The sequence below is a fragment of the Oncorhynchus clarkii genome, chromosome 10, assembly GCF_045791955.1.
Source record: "Oncorhynchus clarkii lewisi isolate Uvic-CL-2024 chromosome 10, UVic_Ocla_1.0, whole genome shotgun sequence".
Classification (NCBI taxonomy): Eukaryota; Metazoa; Chordata; class Actinopteri; order Salmoniformes; family Salmonidae; genus Oncorhynchus; species Oncorhynchus clarkii.
The window spans coordinates 2,502,571-2,524,671 of NC_092156.1; the positions used below are offsets into that span (position 1 = coordinate 2,502,571).

The 22,101-nt window shown below is 40.7% G+C and overlaps 1 protein-coding gene across 1 annotated transcript; it reads left to right on the forward strand.

The window, feature by feature from the left end:
• The first annotated feature begins 12,332 nt into the window (after positions 1-12,332).
• Positions 12,333-20,887, forward strand: LOC139417913 (UDP-glucuronosyltransferase 2C1-like). Its single transcript, XM_071166903.1, has 5 exons — positions 12,333-12,438; positions 12,699-12,841; positions 17,261-17,425; positions 17,754-18,467; positions 18,581-20,887. The coding sequence occupies exons 2-5, from the start codon at positions 12,704-12,706 to the stop codon at positions 19,166-19,168; spliced, it is 1,605 nt and encodes a 534-aa protein (XP_071023004.1). The 5' UTR covers positions 12,333-12,438; positions 12,699-12,703; the 3' UTR covers positions 19,169-20,887.
• Positions 20,888-22,101: the final 1,214 nt, after the last annotated feature.

The following is a 22,101-nucleotide window of genomic DNA, read 5'->3' on the forward strand; positions in this document are numbered from 1 at the left end:
TTACACAAAGACCATTACACAATTAGACAAAGACCATTACACAAAGACCATTACACAAAGACCATTAGACAAAGACCATTAGACAAAGACCATTAGACAAAGACCATTAGACAAAGACCATTAGACAAAGACCATTACACAAAGACCATTAGACAAAGACCATTAGACAAAGACCATTAGACAAAGACCATTAGACAAAGACCATTAGACAAAGACCATTAGACAAAGACCATTACACAAAGACCATTAGACAAAGACCATTAGACAAAGACCATTAGACAAAGACCATTAGACAAAGACCATTACACAAAGTGAATTACACAATTACACAAAGACCATTACACAATTAGACAAAGACCATTACACAAAGTGAATTACACAATTACACAAAGACCATTACACAATTAGACAAAGACCATTACACAAAGTGAATTACACAATTACACAAAGACCATTACACAATTAGACAAAGACCATTACACAAAGTGAATTACACAATTACACAAAGACCATTACACAAAGTGAATTACACAATTACACAAAGACCATTACACAATTAGACAAAGACCATTACACAAAGACCATTACACAATTAGACAACGGCCATTACACAAAGTTGAATAACACAAAGTGAATTACACATATAGTATACAGGATCAGAATACATGATCAGAATACATAATTAGAATACAGGATCAGAATAAATTATTAGTATACAGGATCAGAATACATGATTAGTATACAGGATCAGAATACATGATTAGTATACAGGATCAGAATACATGATTAGTATACAGGATTAGAATACATGATTAGAATACATGATTAGAATACATGATCAGAATACATGATTAGAATACATGATCAGAATACATGATTAGAATACATAATCAGAATACATGATTAGAGTATATAATCAGAATACATGATTAGAATACATGATTAGTATATAGGATTAGAATACATGACCAGAACTCCATGAGCAGAACTCCATGAGCAGAACTCCATGACCAGAACTCCATGACCAGAACTCCATGAGCAGAACTCCATGACCAGAACTCCATGACCAGAACTCCATGAGCAGAACTCCATGAGCAGAACTCCATGACCAGAACTCCATGAGCATTAAGCAGAAGCACAAGCATTTCGCTACACTTGCAATAAAATCTGCTAACCATGTGACCAATAACATCTGCTAACCATGTGACCAATAACATCTGCTAACCATGTGTATGTGGCCAATAACATCTGCTAACCATGTAACCAATAACATCTGCTAACCATGTGTATGTGACCAATAACATCTGCTAACCATGTAACCAATAACATCGGCTAACCATGTAACCAATAACATCTGCTAACCATGTAACCAATAACATCTGCTAACCATGTGACCAATAACATCTGCTAACCATGTAACCAATAACATCTGCTAACCGTGTGACCAATAACATCTGCTAACCATGTAACCAATAACATCTGCTAACCATGTCACCAATAACATCTGCTAACCATGTAACCAATAACATCTGCTAACCATGTGACCAATAACATCTGCTAACCATGTAACCAATAACATCTGCTAACCATGTAACCAATAACATCTGCTAACCATGTAACCAATAACATCTGCTAACCATGTAACCAATAACATCTGCTAACCATGTAACCAATAACATCTGCTAACCATGTAACCAATAACATCTGCTAACCATGTGACCAATAACATCTGCTAACCATGTAACTAATAACATCTGCTAACCATGTGACCAATAACATCTGCTAACCATGTAACCAATAATATCTGCTAACCATGTAACCAATAACATCTGCTAACCATGTAACCAATAACATCTGCTAACCATGTAACCAATAACATCTGCTAACCATGTGACCAATAACATCTGCTAACCATGTAACCACTAATATCTGCTAACCATGTAACCAATAACATCTGCTAACCATGTAACCAATAACATCTGCTAACCATGTAACCAATAACATCTGCTAACCATGTAACCAATAACATCTGCTAACCATGTAACCAATAATATCTGCTAACCATGTGACCAATAACATCTGCTAACCATGTAACCAATAACATCTGCTAACCATGTAACCAATAACATCTGCTAACCATGTAACCAATAATATCTGCTAACCATGTGACCAATAACATCTGCTAACCATGTAACCAATAACATCTGCTAACCATGTGACCAATAACATCTGCTAACCATGTAACCACTAATATCTGCTAACCATGTAACCAATAACATCTGCTAACCATGTAACCAATAACATCTGCTAACCATGTAACCAATAACATCTGCTAACCATGTAACCAATAACATCTGCTAACCATGTGACCAATAACATCTGCTAACCATGTAACCAATAACATCTGCTAACCATGTGACCAATAACATCTGCTAACCATCTAACCAATAACCATGTGTATGTGACCAATAACATCTGCTAACCATGTAACCAATAACATCTGCTAACCATGTGACCAATAACATCTGCTAACCATGTAACCAATAACATCTGCTAACCATGTAACCAATAACATCTGCTAACCATGTAACCAATAACATCTGCTAACCATGTAACCAATAACATCTGCTAACCATGTGACCAATAACATCTGCGTGTAGGTGTGTAGGTGTGTATGTGTAGGTGACCAATAACATCTGCTAACCATGTAACCAATAACATCTACTAACCATGTAACCAATAACATCTGCTAACCATGTAACCAATAATATCTGCTAACCATGTGACCAATAACATCTGCTAACCATGTAACCAATAACATCTGCTAACCATGTGACCAATAACATCTGCTAACCATGTAACCACTAATATCTGCTAACCATGTAACCAATAACATCTGCTAACCATGTAACCAATAACATCTGCTAACCATGTAACCAATAACATCTGCTAACCATGTGACCAATAACATCTGCTAACCATCTAACCAATAACCATGTGTATGTGACCAATAACATCTGTTAACCATGTAACCAATAACATCTGCTAACCATGTGACCAATAACATCTGCTAACCATGTAACCAATAACATCTGCTAACCATGTAACCAATAACATCTGCTAACCATGTAACCAATAACATCTGCTAACCATGTAACCAATAACATCTGCTAACCATGTGACCAATAACATCTGCGTGTAGGTGTGTAGGTGTGTATGTGTAGGTGACCAATAACATCTGCTAACCATGTAACCAATAACATCTACTAACCATGTAACCAATAACATCTGCTAACCATGTAACCAATAACATCTGCTAACCATGTGACCAATAACATCTGCTAACCATGTGTAGGTGACCAATAACATCTGCTAACCATGTGTAGGTGACCAATAACATCTGCTAACCATGTGTATGTCACCAATAACATCTGCTAACCATGTGTAGTTGACCAATAACATCTGCTCACCATGTGTATGTGACCAATAACATCTGCTAACCATGTGTAGGTGACCAATAACATCTGCTAACCATGTGTATGTGACCAATAACATCTGCTAACCATGTGTATGTGACCAATATCATCTGCTAACCATGTGTATGTGACCAATAACATCTGCTAACCATGTGTATGTGACCAATAAAATGTGATTTGATTCGATGATCAGAACTCCATGATCAGAATATATGATCTGTCAAGTGACACATCGCTAGAATTTGGGCTCCCGAGTGGCGCAGCAGTCTAAGGCACTGCACCTCAGCGCTAGAGGCGTCACTAGACCCTGGTTAGATTCCAGGCTGTATCACAACCGGCTGTGACTGGGAGTCCCATAGGGCGGTGCACAATTTGCCCAGCGTCGTCCGGGTTTGTCCGGTGTAGGCCGTCATTGTAAATAAGAATTTGCTCTTAACTGACTTACCTAGTTAAATTTAAAAACCTTAAAATTACAAACAGAATCACATTGTTAACAGATCAAAAAATCACAATTTTAAAAGGTTTTAAAATGCATGTACCCAATCCCAGATTGACCATTTTGACAATTCATAAAATCATCAAATCCCGAACTTGAGATCGGCACACATTCAATACATTAACTCTGACTTCCGTGTCAATCAATCAGAGTTTGAACACTTGTGTAAAAAATGTTCAGGTCCGTTTGCTCAGCATTTCATTTGTTATAACCACAGGTCTGATTCAAACCTGTATGTTGCATCCGCGACCATGTGTTTATTGGATTGTGTATCAATGATTTGTAGCGGGATAGAACAAAAATGATATCTTTTGTTTCCTGATTGAGTGGGCGTACCAGATGTGTATGACAATATACACATGGAGACACTTACGAGTCTTCAAAGGATAGTAAACATGTATTCATCTGTTTAATCAATAGTTGTTAAACAGCAACAGTTATCATTACAAAGGATGGTATTAAATACCAGGCAATTTTAGGGCCGTTGGAGAACGAAACAAAATGTATTTGTCATTTATACGAGGCACTATTCATCCCTACTAATTCAACCACCCTACGTGATACCAGCTGTCGTTTCTGGACTATCATTAAAATGTGAATACATATTTACATCAAATCAGTTCTCTAGGTTTAACTATTACGTGATTAAACTAATCATGTAAACATGAAGTCCCTAGTGGACGAAGCCGATATGACAGCTTGGTAGACGAAGGAAAGAGGTGGGGACTGAGAAAGAGCGGGAAAAACTAAATGGATTCACTACACACAGTTTAATTATATTTACTGAAATGCTAATACTTTGCACATGAACGGCTGCTTATTCGAGAACAATTGCAATGTATATATATTTACGCCCTTAAGTCGTTGTTGTCTTCTCTATTGGAATCGCCGGTCCGTCTGCTTAGAGAGTCACTTCATCAGAGAGACTCAGGTTAACTTCCCCAGAAATCACAATGTCCTTAGTGATTGGTAACTTTCTCTGCGGCTCTGGATAGTGTCTGTTGTCGTGGATACGTCAGGCGTACCACGTTCTTCCCATAGATGCTTCGGCGGTTGTCGGTATTCTCGTACTCGACTTACGTAATTTCTAGCTGCAGACTAGTAATTCTACGTCTGAGATTTACTCTTGTTCTGTAGTGATCGATAGTCTCAGAGTTGAACCATTTCCAGACGTGTTGCCAAGCTACAGTGGCGTTCTCTGACTTAATGTGTATTCTGTAGGAAGAGGGTTTAATACACTGTGGAAAAAGGGGCGGTTCTATGACACCTGATGTCATGTCTGGGCTCACTGGGGGTGTGGCCACTGTAACGGGAGTCGTCGTCTGAAGAAGAGGAATCACACCAAAGCGCAGCGTGCTAAGTGTTCATGACTTTTTATTTAAACTGAACACTAAACAAAAATAACTAAATGAATAACCGAAACAGTCCTGTAAGGTGCAAAACACTAAATAGAAATTAACTACCCACAAAAACCATGTGGGGAAAAAGCTACCTAAGTATGGTTCACAATCAGAGACAACGATAGACAGCTGTCCCTGATTGAGAACCATACCCAGCCAAAAACAAAGAAATACAAAAACATAGAAATACAAAAACATAGAAAAAATAACATAGAATGCCCACCCAAATCACACCAAACCAAAATAGAGACGTAAAAAGTGACAGCCACTGACTAGTTAAAACTTTATAACTAATGTGACGACCCTCCCACTCTGTCTGCCGTATTCTCTCTTTGTTCTTGTTTCCTTATTAGGATGACGGTGGGCGGAGTTGGGAGGGTCGTCAGCTACATGGGGAACACCTGGGCCAGGTGTGTCCCAGGATAAATACACCTCTTCCCCATTCATGGAGGAGACTCTCTCCACGCAGACACCTTTACAGATTTTTGTTGTGTTTCTTGGTGGCCTTTTGGTTGTTTGCTTTGGCACCTTTCAACACCCTGCATTATCACATTCATGCATGCAAAACACTCACTTACACTACTGATTACTGATTACACACACCATTGTATATTGTACTTAGTTACTTATTTAATAAATATATATTTTGTTACTCCTTATCTCCACGTTGTCTCCCTTTTGTTACGGGCTTTGTGAGAGTCTAGTGAGAGAGGGGGGAGAGAGTCTAGTGAGAGCGGGGGGAGAGAGTCAAGTGAGAGAGGGTGGGAGAGTCTAGTGAGAGAGGAGGGAGAGAGTCTAGTGAGAGAGGGGGGAGAGAGTGTAGTGAGAGAGGGGGGAGAGAGTCTAGTGAGAGAGGGGGGAGAGAGTCTAGTGAGAGAGGGGGGGGGAAGAGTCTAGTGAGAGAGGGGGGGAGAGTCTCTGCCAGGATTTAATGAACTGTCATAAAGGCATAAAACTTGTGGTGGGAGAGAGAGAGTGAGAGGGGGGGGGGAGCCACAATATACAGCCCAAAGGGCAACGTGACACAGCACTATTCATCACTCCTAATTCAACCACCCTACGAGACACTATTCATCCCTACTAATTCAACCACCCTACGAGACACCAGCACTATTCATCATTACTAATTCAACCACCCTACGAGACACTATTCATCCCTACTAATTCAACCACCCTACGAGACACTATTCATCCCTACTAATTCAACCACCCTACGAGACACCAGCACTATTCATCATTACTAATTCAACCACCCTACTAGACACTATTCACCCCTACTAATTCAACCACCCTACGTGACACTATTCATCACTCCTAATTCAACCACCCTACGAGACACTATTCATCCCTACTAATTCAACCACCCTACGAGACACCAGCACTATTCATCCCTACTAATTCAACCACCCTACTAGACACTATTCATCCCTACTAATTCAACCACCCTACGAGACACTATTCATCCCCACTAATTCAACCACCCTACGAGACACTATTCATCCCTACTAATTCAACCACCCTACTAGACACTATTCATCCCTACTAATTCAACCACCCTACTAGACACCAGCACTATTCATCCCTACTAATTCAACCACCCTACTAGACACTATTCATCCCTACTAATTCAACCACCCTACGAGACACTATTCATCCCTACTAATTCAACCACCCTACGTGACACTATTCATCACTCCTAATTCAACCACCCTACTAGACACCAGCACTATTCATCCCTACTAATTCAACCACCCTACTAGACACTATTCATCCCTACTAATTCAACCACCCTACGAGACACTATTCATCCCTACTAATTCAACCACCCTACGAGACACCAGCACTATTCATCCCTACTAATTCAACCACCCTACTAGACACTATTCATCCCTACTAATTCAACCACCCTACGTGACACTATTCATCACTACTAATTCAACCACCCTACAAGACACCAGCACTATTCATCCCTACTAATTCAACCACCCTACTAGACACTATTCATCCCTACTAATTCAACCACCCTACTAGACACTATTCATCCCTACTAATTCAACCACCCTACTAGACACTATTCATCCCTACTAATTCAACCACCCTACGTGACACTATTCATCCCTACGAGACACCAGCACTATTCATCCCTACTAATTCAACCACCCTACTAGACACTATTCATCCCTACTAATTCAACCACCCTACTAGACACTATTCATCCCTACTAATTCAACCACCCTACTAGACACTATTCATCCCTACTAATTCAACCACCCTACGTGACACTATTCATCCCTACTAATTCAACCACCCTACGAGACACCAGCACTATTCATCCCTACTAATTCAACCACCCTACTAGACACTATTCATCCCTACTAATTCAACCACCCTACGAGACACCAGCACTATTCATCCCTACTAATTCAACCACCCTACTAGACACTATTCATCCCTACTAATTCAACCACCCTACGAGACACCAGCACTATTCATCCCTACTAATTCAACCACCCTACTAGACACTATTCATCCCTACTAATTCAACCACCCTACGAGACACCAGCACTATTCATCCCTACTAATTCAACCACCCTACTAGACACTATTCATCACTACTAATTCAACCACTCTACGAGACACCAGCACTATTCATCCCTACTAATTCAACCACCCTACTAGACACTATTCATCCCTACTAATTCAACCACCCTACTAGACACTATTCATCCCTACTAATTCAACCACCCTACTAGACACTATTCATCCCTACTAATTCAACCACTCTACTAGACACTATTCATCCCTACAAATTCAACCACCCTACGAGACACCAGCACTATTCATCCCTACCAATTCAACCACCCTACTAGACACTATTCATCCCTACTAATTCAACCACCCTACTAGACACTATTCATCCCTACTAATTCAACCACCCTACTAGACACTATTCATCCCTACTAATTCAACCACCCTACTAGACACTATTCATCACTACTAATTCAACCACCCTACTAGACACTATTCATCACTACTAATTCAACCACCCTTCTAGGCAGGGTTGCAAAGAAAAAGGCATATCTCAGACTGGCCAATAAAAAGAAAAGATTAAGATGGACATTATATATATATACTGTATATTTTTATAGTGGAAAGTATTCAGACCCCTTGACTTTTTTCCACATTTTGTTCTGTTGTATACATAGGGCTTCTGAGTGGCTCAGTGGTCTAAGACACAGCATCACAGTGCAAGAAGTGTCACTGCAGTACCTGGTTCGAATCCAGGCTGGTTAGATTACAGGCTTTATCGCATCCAGCTGCAATTGGCACAATTGTCTGGGTATAGGCTGTCACTGTAAATAAGAATTTGTTCTTAACTGACTAGTTAAATAAATATATATACTCCCCATCTGGTTTGGCTGTCATTTGTTTCTCAACGGGTCAATGACCCAACACACCTCCAGGCCAATAACTCAAATACACATGAAAACATGAAATGATCCAGGGAATCGAAAGAACATTACTCAGAGATGGACAAAACAATATAACATTCATTATGGGCGAGCCTTTCCTTTTACAAAGCCAGGCACAAAACACCACACAGGCATGAAGACAAACGTTAGTGGGAGAAAAACGTTTTTTTTTAAAACATCTCTGGGGGCTGGTGTCTACATTCACTAGGAGTGACGTGGTTCACTATGAGAACACGAAAACACAGCATGTCGAAACTTCCTGATTCTACCAGGGAAATGAAAATGTGCTCGTTTTGATTCTACCAGGGAAATGAAAATGTGCTCGTTCTAGCTTTGTGGATTGGATGTTTATGATCAAAACGTATCGTTGCTAATATGATAATGACTACATGTTGTGGCAGAGCCAGGGTGAAATCCCTTTTAACTCAGCAACATTTGTGGGTTTTTGAGTAGGAACGGCTCATTTAAGGTCCTGCCACAACATGTCAATTGGGTTTAGGTCTGTTTGTCTGAGGAGCTTGCATGGCTGCGTGCTCGATTGTATACACCTGTCAGCAACGGGTGTAGCTGAAATAGACAAATCCACTCATTTGAAGGGGTGTCCACATACTTTTGTATACATCTTGGCCAAAAGTATTGAGAATGACACCATTTTTTATTTTCAAAGTCTGCTGCCTCAGTTTGTATGATGGCAAATTGCATAAACTCCAGAACGTTATGAAGAGTGATCAGATGAATTGCAATTAATTGCAAAGTCCCTCTTTGCCAAGCAAATGAACTGAATCCACAAAAAAACATTTCCACTGCATTTCAGCCCAGCCACAAAAGGACCAGCTGACATCATGCCAGTGATTCTCTCGTTAACACAGGTGTGAGTGTTGACCAGGACAAGGCTGGAGATCACTCTGTCATGCTGATTGAGTTTGAATAACAGACTGGAAGCTTCAAAAGGAGTGTGGCGCTTGGAATCATTGTTCTTCCTCTGTCAACCATGGTTACCTGCAAGGAAACACGTGCCGTCATCATTGCTTTGCACAAAAAGGGCTTCCAAGAAAGTCCAGAAAGCGTCAGGACCGTCTCCTAAAGTTGATTCAGCTGCAGGATCGGGGCACCACCAGTACAGAGCTTGCTCAGGAATGGCAGCAAGCGGGTGTGAGTGCATCTGCACGCACAGTGAGGCAAAGACTTTTGGAGGATGGCCTGGTTTCAAGAAGGGCAGCAAAGAAGCCACTTCTCTTCAGGAAAAACATCAGGACAGACTGATATTCTGCAAAAGGTACAGAGTGGCCCAGAAGTTCATTGACAGCATGCCAGGGTGGATTGCAGAGGTCTTGAAAAAGAAGGGTCAACACTGCAAACATTGACTCTTTGCATCAACTTCATGTAATTGTCAATAAAAGCCTTTGACACTTATGAAATGCTTGTAATTATACATCAGTATTCCATAGTAACATCTGACAAAAATATCTAAAGACACTGAAGCAGCAAACTTTGTGGAAATTTTGTTTGTGTCATTCTCAAAACTTTTGGCCACGACTGTATACAGTGTACATTCATCTGCTTCTGTTGGCACGTTATGAAGACATACCTTCAGGTTCTTCTGTGGCACGTTATGAAGACATACCTTCATCTGCTTCTGTAGGCAAGTTATTCAGAAAGTATTCAAACGCCTTTATTTTTTCCACATTTTGTTGTGTTACAAAGTGGGATTAAAATTGGTTTAGTTGTAAAGTTGGCAACGATCTACACAAAATACTCTAACATTTGTAAAAAATAAAATAAAAAGTAATGAAAAGTAAAACACCAATATAACTTGATTAGATACAGTAAGTATTCAACACAATACATCTCACAGCGATGATTCTTTCTCAGTATGTCTCTAAGCAAAAGCACACCATACAATTATGTTAGGTCAGAGCCTAGTCACAAAAAAACATACAGCCATTTTCCAGCCAAAGAGAGGAGTCACAAAAAGCAGAAAAAGAGATACAATTAATCACTAACCTTTGATGATCTTCATCAGATGGCACTCATAGGACCTCATGTTACTCAATACATGTATGGTTTGTTCGATAAAGTTCATATTTATATCCAAAAACGCACATCGGTGCGTTATGTTCAGTAATGTTGTGCCTCGAAAACATCGGGCGAATTTGCTGAGAGCCACATCAATTTACAGAAATACTCATCATAAACTTTGATAAAAGATACATGTGTTATGCATAGAATTAAAGATATACTTCTCCTTAATGCAACCGCTGTCTCAGATTTTAAAAAAGCTTTACGGAAAAAGCACACCATGCAATTATCTGAGTACAGCGCTAAGCCACAAAAACAAGCCATGTTGTGGAGTCAGTAAAAGTCAGAAATAGCATCATAAATATTCACTTACCTTTGATGATCTTCATCAGAATGCACTCACAGGAATCCCAGTTCCACAATAAATGTTTGTTTTGTTCGATAAAGTTCGTCTTTATGTCCAAATGCCTCCTTTTTTGTTAGCGCATTTAGTTCACCCATCGAAACTCACAAGGCGCGAGCAAGTCCAGACGAAAGTCCAGACGAAAAGTCCAAAAAGTTATATTACAGATCGTAGAAACATGTCAAACGATGTATAGAATCAATCTTCAGGATGTTTTTATCATACATATTTTTCCTTTCTAGTGGAAGCCTTAGGAAGTGCAATATGACACCATTTACAATGTATATTGGATAGGCAAAGACTTGAAAACCTACAAACCTCAGATTTCCCACTTCCTGATTGGATTTCTTCTCAGGTTTTTGCCTGCCATATGAGTTCTGTTATACTCACAGACATAATTCGAACAGTTTTAGAAACATCAGATTGTTTTCTATCCAACTCTACTACTGATATGCATATATTAACTTCTGGGCCTGAGTAGCAGGCAGTTTACTCTGGGCATGCTTGTCATCCGAACGTGAAAATACTGCCCCCTATCCCAAACAGGTTAACACATTTGTACTCCTGAAATGGTTTAGTCTTGCCATAACAAAGGGGTTGAATACTCTTTGACTCAGGACATTTCAGCTTTTAATTTTTTATTAATTTGTAACAAAAATCTAAAAACAGAATTCCACTTTGACATTATGGGGCATTAAACCAGAGACACAAACATCTCAATTTAATCCATGTTAAATTCAGACTGTAACACAACAAAACGTTTTAAAGGTTCAGGTGAATACATTATGACAACAACCTGGAGTCAGACTAGAGGTGGACACAATCACATATGGATTGTATCAATGATAAGTAGGCATTTACATTGGGTGAGAGGTCAGTTATGTGACAGGTGTGTTTTACCAGAACTCACTAGTGTTATTGCCCATGTAGTGGGTGAATCACAAATGGCATCCTATTCCCTACAATAGTCTACTATGTCGACCAGAGCCCTGAGGACCCTGGGCAAAACTAGTGCAATTTGGGAGGCACCACTATCTGTTTGTAAATCATCTACCTGGGCTATGGCAGGACTTCTGTACTATCAGGAGTATGAACTTTCAGAAGTTCAAAGTATTGCCAGCCGATATGTAACCATTTTCGTTGTTAGTGCTGCATGGACTCTATAGCACCGGTAAGCCAACTCTTAATGGATATTCTTATTCACCTACACTCAAGTAGTTTGTTGCTATGTAATAGTGTAATAAAGCTGTGCAGACAATACTAACTTATTGACACAAGTATATAACATAATGGTGTTTAGTTTTATTGAACTGTTATTTAACTATACGTTGCACGAGACTTGACTTGCTTTCAGGTCAATAAAGCATTTTACGTCTAGAGGTGACTAGTTGGAAAAACAAGTGACTTTTGTCCCCTTTTTCCTCTGTGTAGACACAATGTATTCCCGCTCTCCTTGGGGAGACCTCTCGTTTCTAAGTCTGGTGTCATTTCTCCTTCTCCTTCCTGCACCGTCCTGCCATGGAGGAAAAGTCCTGGTCTTTCCTGTCGATGGAAGCCACTGGGTCAACATGAAGGTGCTCAATGTTGTGTCTAGCGTTTTGTTACTTTACAAAGATTTCATGCTGATTATTCCCTTCTGATGTCGGGAATCCAAGCAGGATTTCTGAAAAATCAGGGAATTTTGAAAAGCAAATAGAAATGTGTTCCATAGTTGTGTCTTGACGTATTGTACAGTGAGTGTACAAAACATTAGGAACACCTGCTCTTTCCACGATATAGACTGATGAGGTGAATCCAGGTGAAATATATGAATCCCTTATTGATCTCACCTGTTAAATCCACTTCAATCAGTGTAGATGCAGGGGAGGAGACGGGTTAATTATAAGCCCTGAGACAATGGAGACATGGATTGTGTCTGTGTGCCATTCAGATGGTGAATGGGCAAGACAAAATATTTAAGTGCCCTTGAACAGGGTATGGTAGTAAGTGCCAGGCGTACATGTTTCAGTGTGTCAATAATTGCAACTTACTGTTAACTTAGTTACATTTGACCAAATCCCTCCAATTACATAGGTTTATATTATTATATATTATGTCGCAGGGCTCGACATACAGGACTGCCCGCTGGCCGGGGGAGGTTATTAATGGAAACTTTCTGGGCAGTTGGTCATCCACGGCCTGCTTGGAAAAAATACATATATTTATGTATAAACTCTGCAAAAAATAAATAAAACGTCCTCTCACTGTGTTTATTTTTAGCAAACTTAACTTGTGTAGATATTTGTATGAACATAACAAGATTCAACAACTGAGACATAAACTGAACAAGTTCCACAGACATGTAACTAACAGAAATTGAATAATGTGTCCCTGAACAAAGGGGGAGGGCCAAAATCAAAGTAACAGTCAGTATCTAGTGTGGCCACCAGCAGCATTAAAACCTCTTAGGGATCCCTTAACTCTCCAATCCCGTTAGCGGGATCAATTTGACAACATCCAGTGAAATTGCAGAGCGACAAATTCAAACTACAGAAATATCAATATTTAACATAACCGAAAATATAAGTGTAATACATCAAAATAAAGCTTAACTTCTTGTTAATCCAGACGCTGTGTCAGATTTCAAAAAGGCTTTACGGCGAAAGCACACACATCTGAGGACAGCAACCCGCATTCAAAAACATGAAAACCACTTTCAACCAGGTGCGACACGAAAGTCAGAAATAGCCATATAATAAATGTCTTACCTTTGAAGATCGTCATCTTTTTGCAATCTCAAATGTCTCAGTGACACAATGAATGGTAGTTTTGTTCGATAAATTCCTTCTATATATCCCCAAAATGTCCATTTATTTGGCGCGTTTGATTCAGAAATACACCGGTTCCAACATGCCTACAAAGGATCTAATTAGTTACCTGTAAACTTGGTCCAAACATTTCAAACAACTTTTCTAATCCAACCTCAGGTATCCTAAAACGTAAATAATCGATGCAAGATTTAAGATGGGATAATCTGTTTCCAATACCGAAGAAAAACAACACGGAGTGCACTCCTGTTCACGCGCAACAAAAGACTAGAACCCTTCAGAGTGACACGTAGAAAGAAGAGCACTACTTCTTCATTTCTCAAAAGAAAAACATTAAACCATGTCTAAAGACTGTTGACATCTAGTGGTAGCCATAGGCACTGAAATCAGGGCCCATATTAGTCAGGTTAGCCTTAGAAAGCCATTGGATAACACAATGACCTATAAAACAAATTCCCTGGATGGATTGTGCTCGGGTTTTCGCCTGCCAAATCAGTTCTGTTATACACACAGACATTATTCTAACAGTTTTAGAAACTTCAGAGTGTTTTCTATACAAATCTACTAGGTATATACATATCCTAGCTTCTGAGTAACCTGAGTAACAGTCAGTTTACTTTGGGCACGCTTTTCATCCGGAGGTGAAAATACTGCCCCCTAGCCCGAAGAAGTACTGCAGTGCATCTCCTCCTCCTGGACTGCACCAGATTTGCCGGTTCTTGCTGTGAGATGTTACCCCGCTCTTCCATCAAGGCACCTGCAAGTTCTCAGCACATTTCTGTGGGGAATGTCCCTAGCCCTCACCATCCGATCCAACAGGTCCCAGATGTGCTCAATGGGATTGAGATCCGGGCTCTTCGCTGGCCATGGCAGAACACTGACATTCCTGTCTTTCAGGAAATCACGCACAGGACGAGCAGTATGGCTGGTGGCAATGTCATGCTGGAGGATCATGTCAGGATGAGCCTACATGAAGAGTACCACATGAGGGAGGAGGATGTCTTCCCTGTAACGCACAGAGTTGAGATTGCCTGCAATGACAACAAGCTCAGTCTGATGATGCTGTGACACACCGCCCCAGACCATGACGGACCCTCCACCTCCAAATCGTTTCCGCTCCAGAGTACAGGCCTCGGTGTAACGCTTATTCCTTCAACGATAAATGCAAATCCGACTATCACCCCTGGTGAGACAAAACAGCTCTCGTCAGTGAAGAAAACTTTTTGCCAGACCTGTCTGGTCCATCTACAGTGGGTTTTTGCCCATTGGTGACGTTGTTGCCGGTGATGTCTGCTGAGGACATGCCTTACAACAGGCCTCAGTCCAGCCTCGCTCAGCCTATTACGGACAGTCTGAGCACTGATTGAGGGATTTGTGCGATTTTGGTATAACTCAGGCAGTTGTTGTTGCCATCCTGTACCTGTCCCGCAGGTGTGATGTTCGGATGTACCAATCCTGTGCAGGTGTTGTTACACGTGGTCTGCCACTGCGAGGATGATCAGCTGTCCATCCTGTCTCCCTGTAGCGCTGTCTTAGGCTTCTCACAGTACGGACATTGCAATGTATTGCCCTGGCCACATCTGCAGTCCTAATGCCTTCTTGCAGCATGCTTAAGGCACGTTCATACAGATGAGCAGGGACCCTGGGCATATTTCTTTTGTTGTTTTTCAGAGTCAGTAGAAAGGCCTCTTTAGTGTCCTAAGTTTTCATAACTGTGACCTTAATTGCCTACAGTCTGCCTACAGTCTGTAAGCTATTAATGTCTTAATGACCGTTCCACAGGTGCATGTTCATTAGTTGTTCATGGTTCATTGAACAAGCATAGGAAACAATGTTTAAACCCTTGAACATCTGTCAAGATATTTGGACTTTTACGAATTATCACTGGAAAAGGGAAGTTTCTTTTTTTGCTGAGTTTATATATATATACAGTAGTCGATTTGGACACACCTACTCATTTAAGGTTTTTTTTGTGACAATTTTTTACATTGTAGAATAATAGTGAAGACATCAACACTATTAAATAACACATAGGGAATAACGTAGTAACCAAAAAAGTGTAAAACAAATCTAAATATATTTTAGATTCTTCAAAGTAGCCACCCTTTTGCCTTCATAACAGACTTTGGACACTTTGGACATTTGACCGCCAAACATAAACGTTGTAAATAGCCGCAAGAAGAAGAAAAAAAAATATATATTATAAAAGTACTTTTACTTAAATACGGATTTTCAGTACTGTAGAAACCTCTGCTATTGGTCATTTACCGTTATGGTGTTCTACACAAGTTTTGTGATTTCAAATGAATGATTTCAACTATATTAATCAGGCCACACCTCACCACAACCACCAAAGTGGGTGTCGGCACTCCAGGACCGGAATTGAAGAACCCTGCATCTCAATGAGACTACTGTGTGTATTGTGCTAACATATGGAGTTGTTTTAAGATGGTCATACTGTGGATCATTTAGCTAAATGATGTTGAATTATAGGACCCCTTTAGGTATTAAAAAATATATATTGAAAAAAGATTTGATAAAATATTGAATTTGGCCTTTACTACTATAGCCCATAGAACGATTGAATGACATTGGAAAAAATAAAATGATTTTGAAGTGTCTGTATTATATCTTATTTTCATTTTTTGATTTTGAAGTGTCTGTATTATATCTTATTTTCATTTTTTGAATAATTAATCCCTTATTTTTTATTTTTATTTTTGATACAAAATGACCTTCATACCTTTTGCTTGCATGGGTTAGCTTCGGACGAGTCCAGTGACACTGCTGGGGGTCGTAGAACAAAACAGAGAACACCATCATGTTTGTGAGAGTCATCTTTCCATAGACTGGTCATATTAGTTTTGTAGGTCAAACCGTTGGGACCTTACAGACGTTTTCGTGAGAAGACCGATTTCGGGATGTCTCAAAGTCTGACAAACACTGCTGTAGCTCGGCCAACTTCTACCGCAGATGTGGAAGGCTGACCTAGGCAGATGCAGTGGATTGAGATCAGGTCATGATATCTCCAGCTTGAACTAAACGATTTTGATGCACATTTACTTCTTAGGTTTCTTAGATTGAGGATGAATACCTTTTATAAGGCACATTTTTGACAGCTCTCCACAACATGCCTCTGACATAATACCATTCCCTTGTGAGCTTACTAACGTCACCAATGTGTAGGTACTGATCGAGGAGCTTCATGCCAGAGGCCACACCATCACGGTGGTCAGACCCTCCACCAGCTGGTACATCACTGAGGAGTCACCTCTATACACCTCCATCACCATTAAGGAGAAAGAATCCTTATACAGCTTCTTCGAGGCCTTCCTACAGAAGCACTTTAAGGTACAGTATATGTCTTCATAACGTGCCTATAGAAGAACCTGAAGGTATGTCTTCATAACGTGCCTATAGAAGAACCTGAAGGTATGTCTTCATAACGTGCCTATAGAAGAACCTGAAGGTATGTCTTCATAACGTGCCTATAGAAGAACCTGAAGGTATGTCTTCATAACGTGCCTTCAGAAGCACATGAAGGTTTGATGTGTCTTCTTGATTGGTTGATTGGTTGATCAATCGATCCAGCTAGCAAACCAGCCAATCAACCATCCAGCAAGACATCCATTTATTTTGTCTAAGAAACATTCAATCTCTGTTTAATATCTTACAACAGGCTCAGCAAGAGGTGGTATCGACACTGAAGTTCTTCCAACTAACCATGGAGTTCCTCAGTATGATAGAAGAAGCGCACATCCTGGCTTGCGACACACTGGCTCGCATGTTCGACGACAAGAAGCTGATGAAGAGTCTCCAGGATGCTCAGTATGACATGATGCTCACCGACCCTGCTATGGCTGGAGGGCTGCTGATGGCCCACTACCTCAAACTGCCTGTGGTACTCAACGCCCGTTGGATCACCAGCGGGGAAGGCCATTTTGCCATCGCCCCCTCTCCCCTGTCCTACATCCCGGTCCCAGGGTCTGGATTCACTGACAAGATGACCTTCGTCCAACGGGTCCAAAACATGCTGCACTACAGCATCATCGTGTATCAGCAGAGGTTCATGGTTGGGCCGAGTTATGACGCAATTTGCGCCAAGTACTTCGAAGGGGGCTGTGACATCATCTCCTTGATCCAGGAAGCTGACATCTGGCTGATGAGGTCTGACTTTGTGTTTGACTTCCCCCGTCCCACCATGCCCAACGTCATCTACATGGGGGGGTTCCAGTGCAAGCCGGCCCAGCCCCTGCCTCCAGACCTGGAGGAGTTTGTCCAGAGTGCCGGGGAGCATGGGGTGATCGTCATGTCTCTGGGGACTCTTGTCAATGCACTTCCTGTTGATATCACAGACCAGATTGCCAGCGTGTTCGCCAAGCTGCCTCAGAAGGTATCCTGATTGTTTTTCATTATTAGCTTTTATATGTAAAGCTCTCTGCAATGCAAGTGATGTAAATAAGAAGTTATTTAAAGATAAATTAATATCTTCTTCTTCTATCTAAGGTGATCTGGAGGCACCGGGGCAAGAGGCCCTCCACTCTGGGCAACAACACTCTTCTGGTGGACTGGATGCCCCAGAAAGACCTCCTGGGTCACCCCCAGACCAGAGCCTTTGTGGCCCATGGAGGAACCAATGGGGTCCAGGAGGCCATCTACCACGGCACCCCAGTGCTGGGGATACCCCTGTTCTTTGACCAGTATGACAATCTTCTGCGTCTGCAGGAGAGAGGCGCTGCCAAGATCCTGGAGCTGGCCATGTTCAACGGACCAAGTTTCCAGCAGGCTCTGAACCAGGTGCTCACCCACGCCCCCTACAGGGAGAACATGCAGAGGCTGTCCCGCCTGCACAGGGACCAGCCCATCAAGCCCATGGACAAGGCTCTCTTCTGGTTGGAGTTTGTGATGCGACACAAGGGGGCGTCTCACCTCCATACGTCAGCCAACAGGATGCCCTGGTACTCTTACCACTCTGTGGACGTGCTGCTACTGCTGCTGGCTGCCGGGGGAGGAGTCTTGCTCTCTACTGGGCTCCTGATCAGGATCCTCTGGAGAACCTGCCGGAAGAACAGGAACAAAACCAAACAACACTGACACCAGTTGCAGAATCACATTACTGGAAATCAAGACTGTTCTCAGGGCAGACCTGGATATAGCTAAATAGTTTTAATTCTACCATTTTAGGTAACCCTAACCTTTTCCCTAAACTTAATGTAGTTCTCCTAAACCACTGGGTAAGTTCTCTTAACCTGCTACAAAAAAGTAACTTCTGTTAGTAAAAATGAGCAGACACTGCCCTGAGAGCAGTGTTAGTAAAAATGAGCAGACACTGCCCTGAGAGCAGTGTTAGTATCTACTAATTAGATACAGCCCATTAGATGTTCTTTAATCTATATGAATTATAAATCTGTACTTATTTCTTATATCAGGAACAACATCAAACAACTTATTAAAACCTACAACAACCGTGCAGGGCAGACCTGGTTATAGCTAGATATATTTTCCTTAATGTAGTTCTCCTTACACCCACAGGGTCTTCAGAAAGTATTCACATCCCTTGACTTGTCCATCATGTGTGTTACAACCTGAATTTTAAATCAATTAAAAAACTTTTTTTTTTTAAAGCTGAAATGTCTTGAGTCAATAAGTTTTCAATCATTTTGTTATGGCAAGCCTAAATATGTTCATGAGTAAAAATGTGCTTCACCAAGTCACATAAGTTGAATGGACTCACTCACATGATTTTTTATGACTACCTTATCTCTGTACCCCACACATATGTAACGAGCAGATTCAACCACAAAGACCAGGGAGGTTTTCCAATGCCTCGCAAAGAAGGGCTCCTATTGGTAGATGGGTTCAAATAAAAAAACAGACATTGAATATCCCTTTGAGCATGGTGAAGTTACTCGTTACACTTTGGATGGTGTATCAATACACCCAGTCACTACAAAGATACAGGCATCCTTCCTAACTCAGTTGCCAGAGAGGAAGGAAACCACTCAGGGATTTCTAAACCTTCCTAAACCTCCTAACAGGGATTTCACCAAGAGGCCAATGGTGACTTTAAAACAGTCACAGAGTTTAATGTCTGTGATAGGAGACAGCTGAGGATGGATCAATAGCATTATAGTTACTCCACAACACAAACCTAAATGACAGAGTGAAAAGAAGGAAGCCTGTACGGAATACAAATATTCCAAAACATGGTCCAACCCACATGTTGTTATAAAACACAGTGGTGAGTTCTGTAGCCAGCACCCGTAATAAATGATAAGTAGCATCCAGCGATGTAAGTGTTGATGCCGTAACCTTCATGTAAATAACATCCCCATAATCTATAACAGACATAAAAGTAGCTTGCACAATTTGCCTTCTATTTGTAGAGGAAGCCTAGCTTGATTTTTAGCCGTTTATAAAGTTCGTCAACATGCATTTTAATAGACAGTTCATCATCCCTAAGTATTTATATGCAGAGACCCTTATCAGTAGGTGATGGTGATCCTAGAGATTATACCTGTCTATCTAAAACATGGGTCTCCCATGGTGTCTGTCTCCTTCTCCATCTGAGTGTTTAATTGCCTAATTGATCTGTTCATTGGAACCGATAACTCATTAATACGATCATCACACACACACTTGATTTTTAGTATAAAAGTTTGTCAATATGCATTTTAAAAGACAGTTTATCATCCAACCATATCCCTATGTATTTAAATGCAGAGACCTGATTAAATCGAGAAACATCTAAGCTCGTAAGTGCAAGTGTATTTTCAACCAACTTTTTTAACCTATTAAAAATCATAAAATGTGTTGTCTTTGCATTTAAAACAAGTTTCAGCTGTATAAAAGACCTTTGTAATATCTTTAAGAAATCTGTCTCCAATAATGATAATGCTTGGTCAGCCGTTGAAGCGATAGAGTACATGACAGTGTCATCAGCATATAAATGAATTTTACACTTTCTTATCTCATCACCGATATTGTTTATGTAGAGAGTAAACAGTAATGGACCGAGTATAGAACCTTGTGGGACCCCTTTAACCAACTCCAATTGCTTCAACTGGATGCCGTCTACTCTAACAGCCGGACTTCTATCCTTTAGATAGTCATGAAACCAACGACAGGCATCCAATTCCAGTCCTATTGGCGATAGTTTACCCAAAAGTATCGCATGGTCTACAGTGTCAAAAGCTTTAGATAAATCTATGAACAAGGCGGCACAGTACTTTCTATTATCTAGGGCATTAGTAATATCATTTACAACACGTACAGTGGCCGTAGTGGTACTGTGTTTAGGTCTGAAGCCAGATTGATTACTAGAAATAGTATTGTTAACAGTTAAAGAAGATTGTAGTCACCAATGACTCTAGAATATTAGCCAAACAGGAGAGCTTAGAGATGGGCCGATAATTAACCAACTCACTACCATCATCTCCCTTGTGGAGTGGTTAAACAAAAGCTGTTCTCCAAGATTTAGGAATCTTTCCAACAACTAATGTTCGATTAAAGATATGCGTCACTACACCAGCAATAATAGGTGGCGCACACTTGAGTAAATATGGATCCAGATTGTCAGCCCCTAATGATTTCTTAGAATCTATAGCAGATATAGCAGATAAGACCTCATCTCCTGTGACTTTTTGAAAATTAAAAACAGGCTTACTGTTTTCCACATCAGGCCGAGGGACTGAAACAATAGACCGGTCAGGATCATGTTGGACATTTTTTTATTTCAAAAAGAAAACCACAGAAATAAAATGCTTACTGAAAACATCACAAATTTCAGTTCGGTCCCTGCTTCGATGTCAAGGAGTTTCCTGGTCTAAGTGAGTTATCTAAAGGGAAATCGTCGAAGTACTCTAGACGGAGTGGGAGTTCGACCAGTGGATACCCCTTTAGAAGTGGCCATGGCAGCCGCCATTCACTAGCCCTCAGTGATTCACAGACCGCTGTCCTACAAGAGACGATGAAACTATTAGCACTAGAGGAAAATGAGCGTCAGATTGAGGAGAAACGACAGGCTG

Excerpts from the sequence above, each read along its gene's own strand:
- LOC139417913 (XM_071166903.1), top strand. The coding sequence starts at position 12,704 with ATGTATTCCCGCTCTCCTTGGGGAGACCTCTCGTTTCTAAGTCTGGTG. Across the intron at positions 12,842-17,260 it reads GCCACTGGGTCAACATGAAG|GTACTGATCGAGGAGCTTCA; the intron begins GTGCTCAATGTT and ends ACCAATGTGTAG. Across the intron at positions 17,426-17,753 it reads TCCTACAGAAGCACTTTAAG|GCTCAGCAAGAGGTGGTATC; the intron begins GTACAGTATATG and ends ATCTTACAACAG.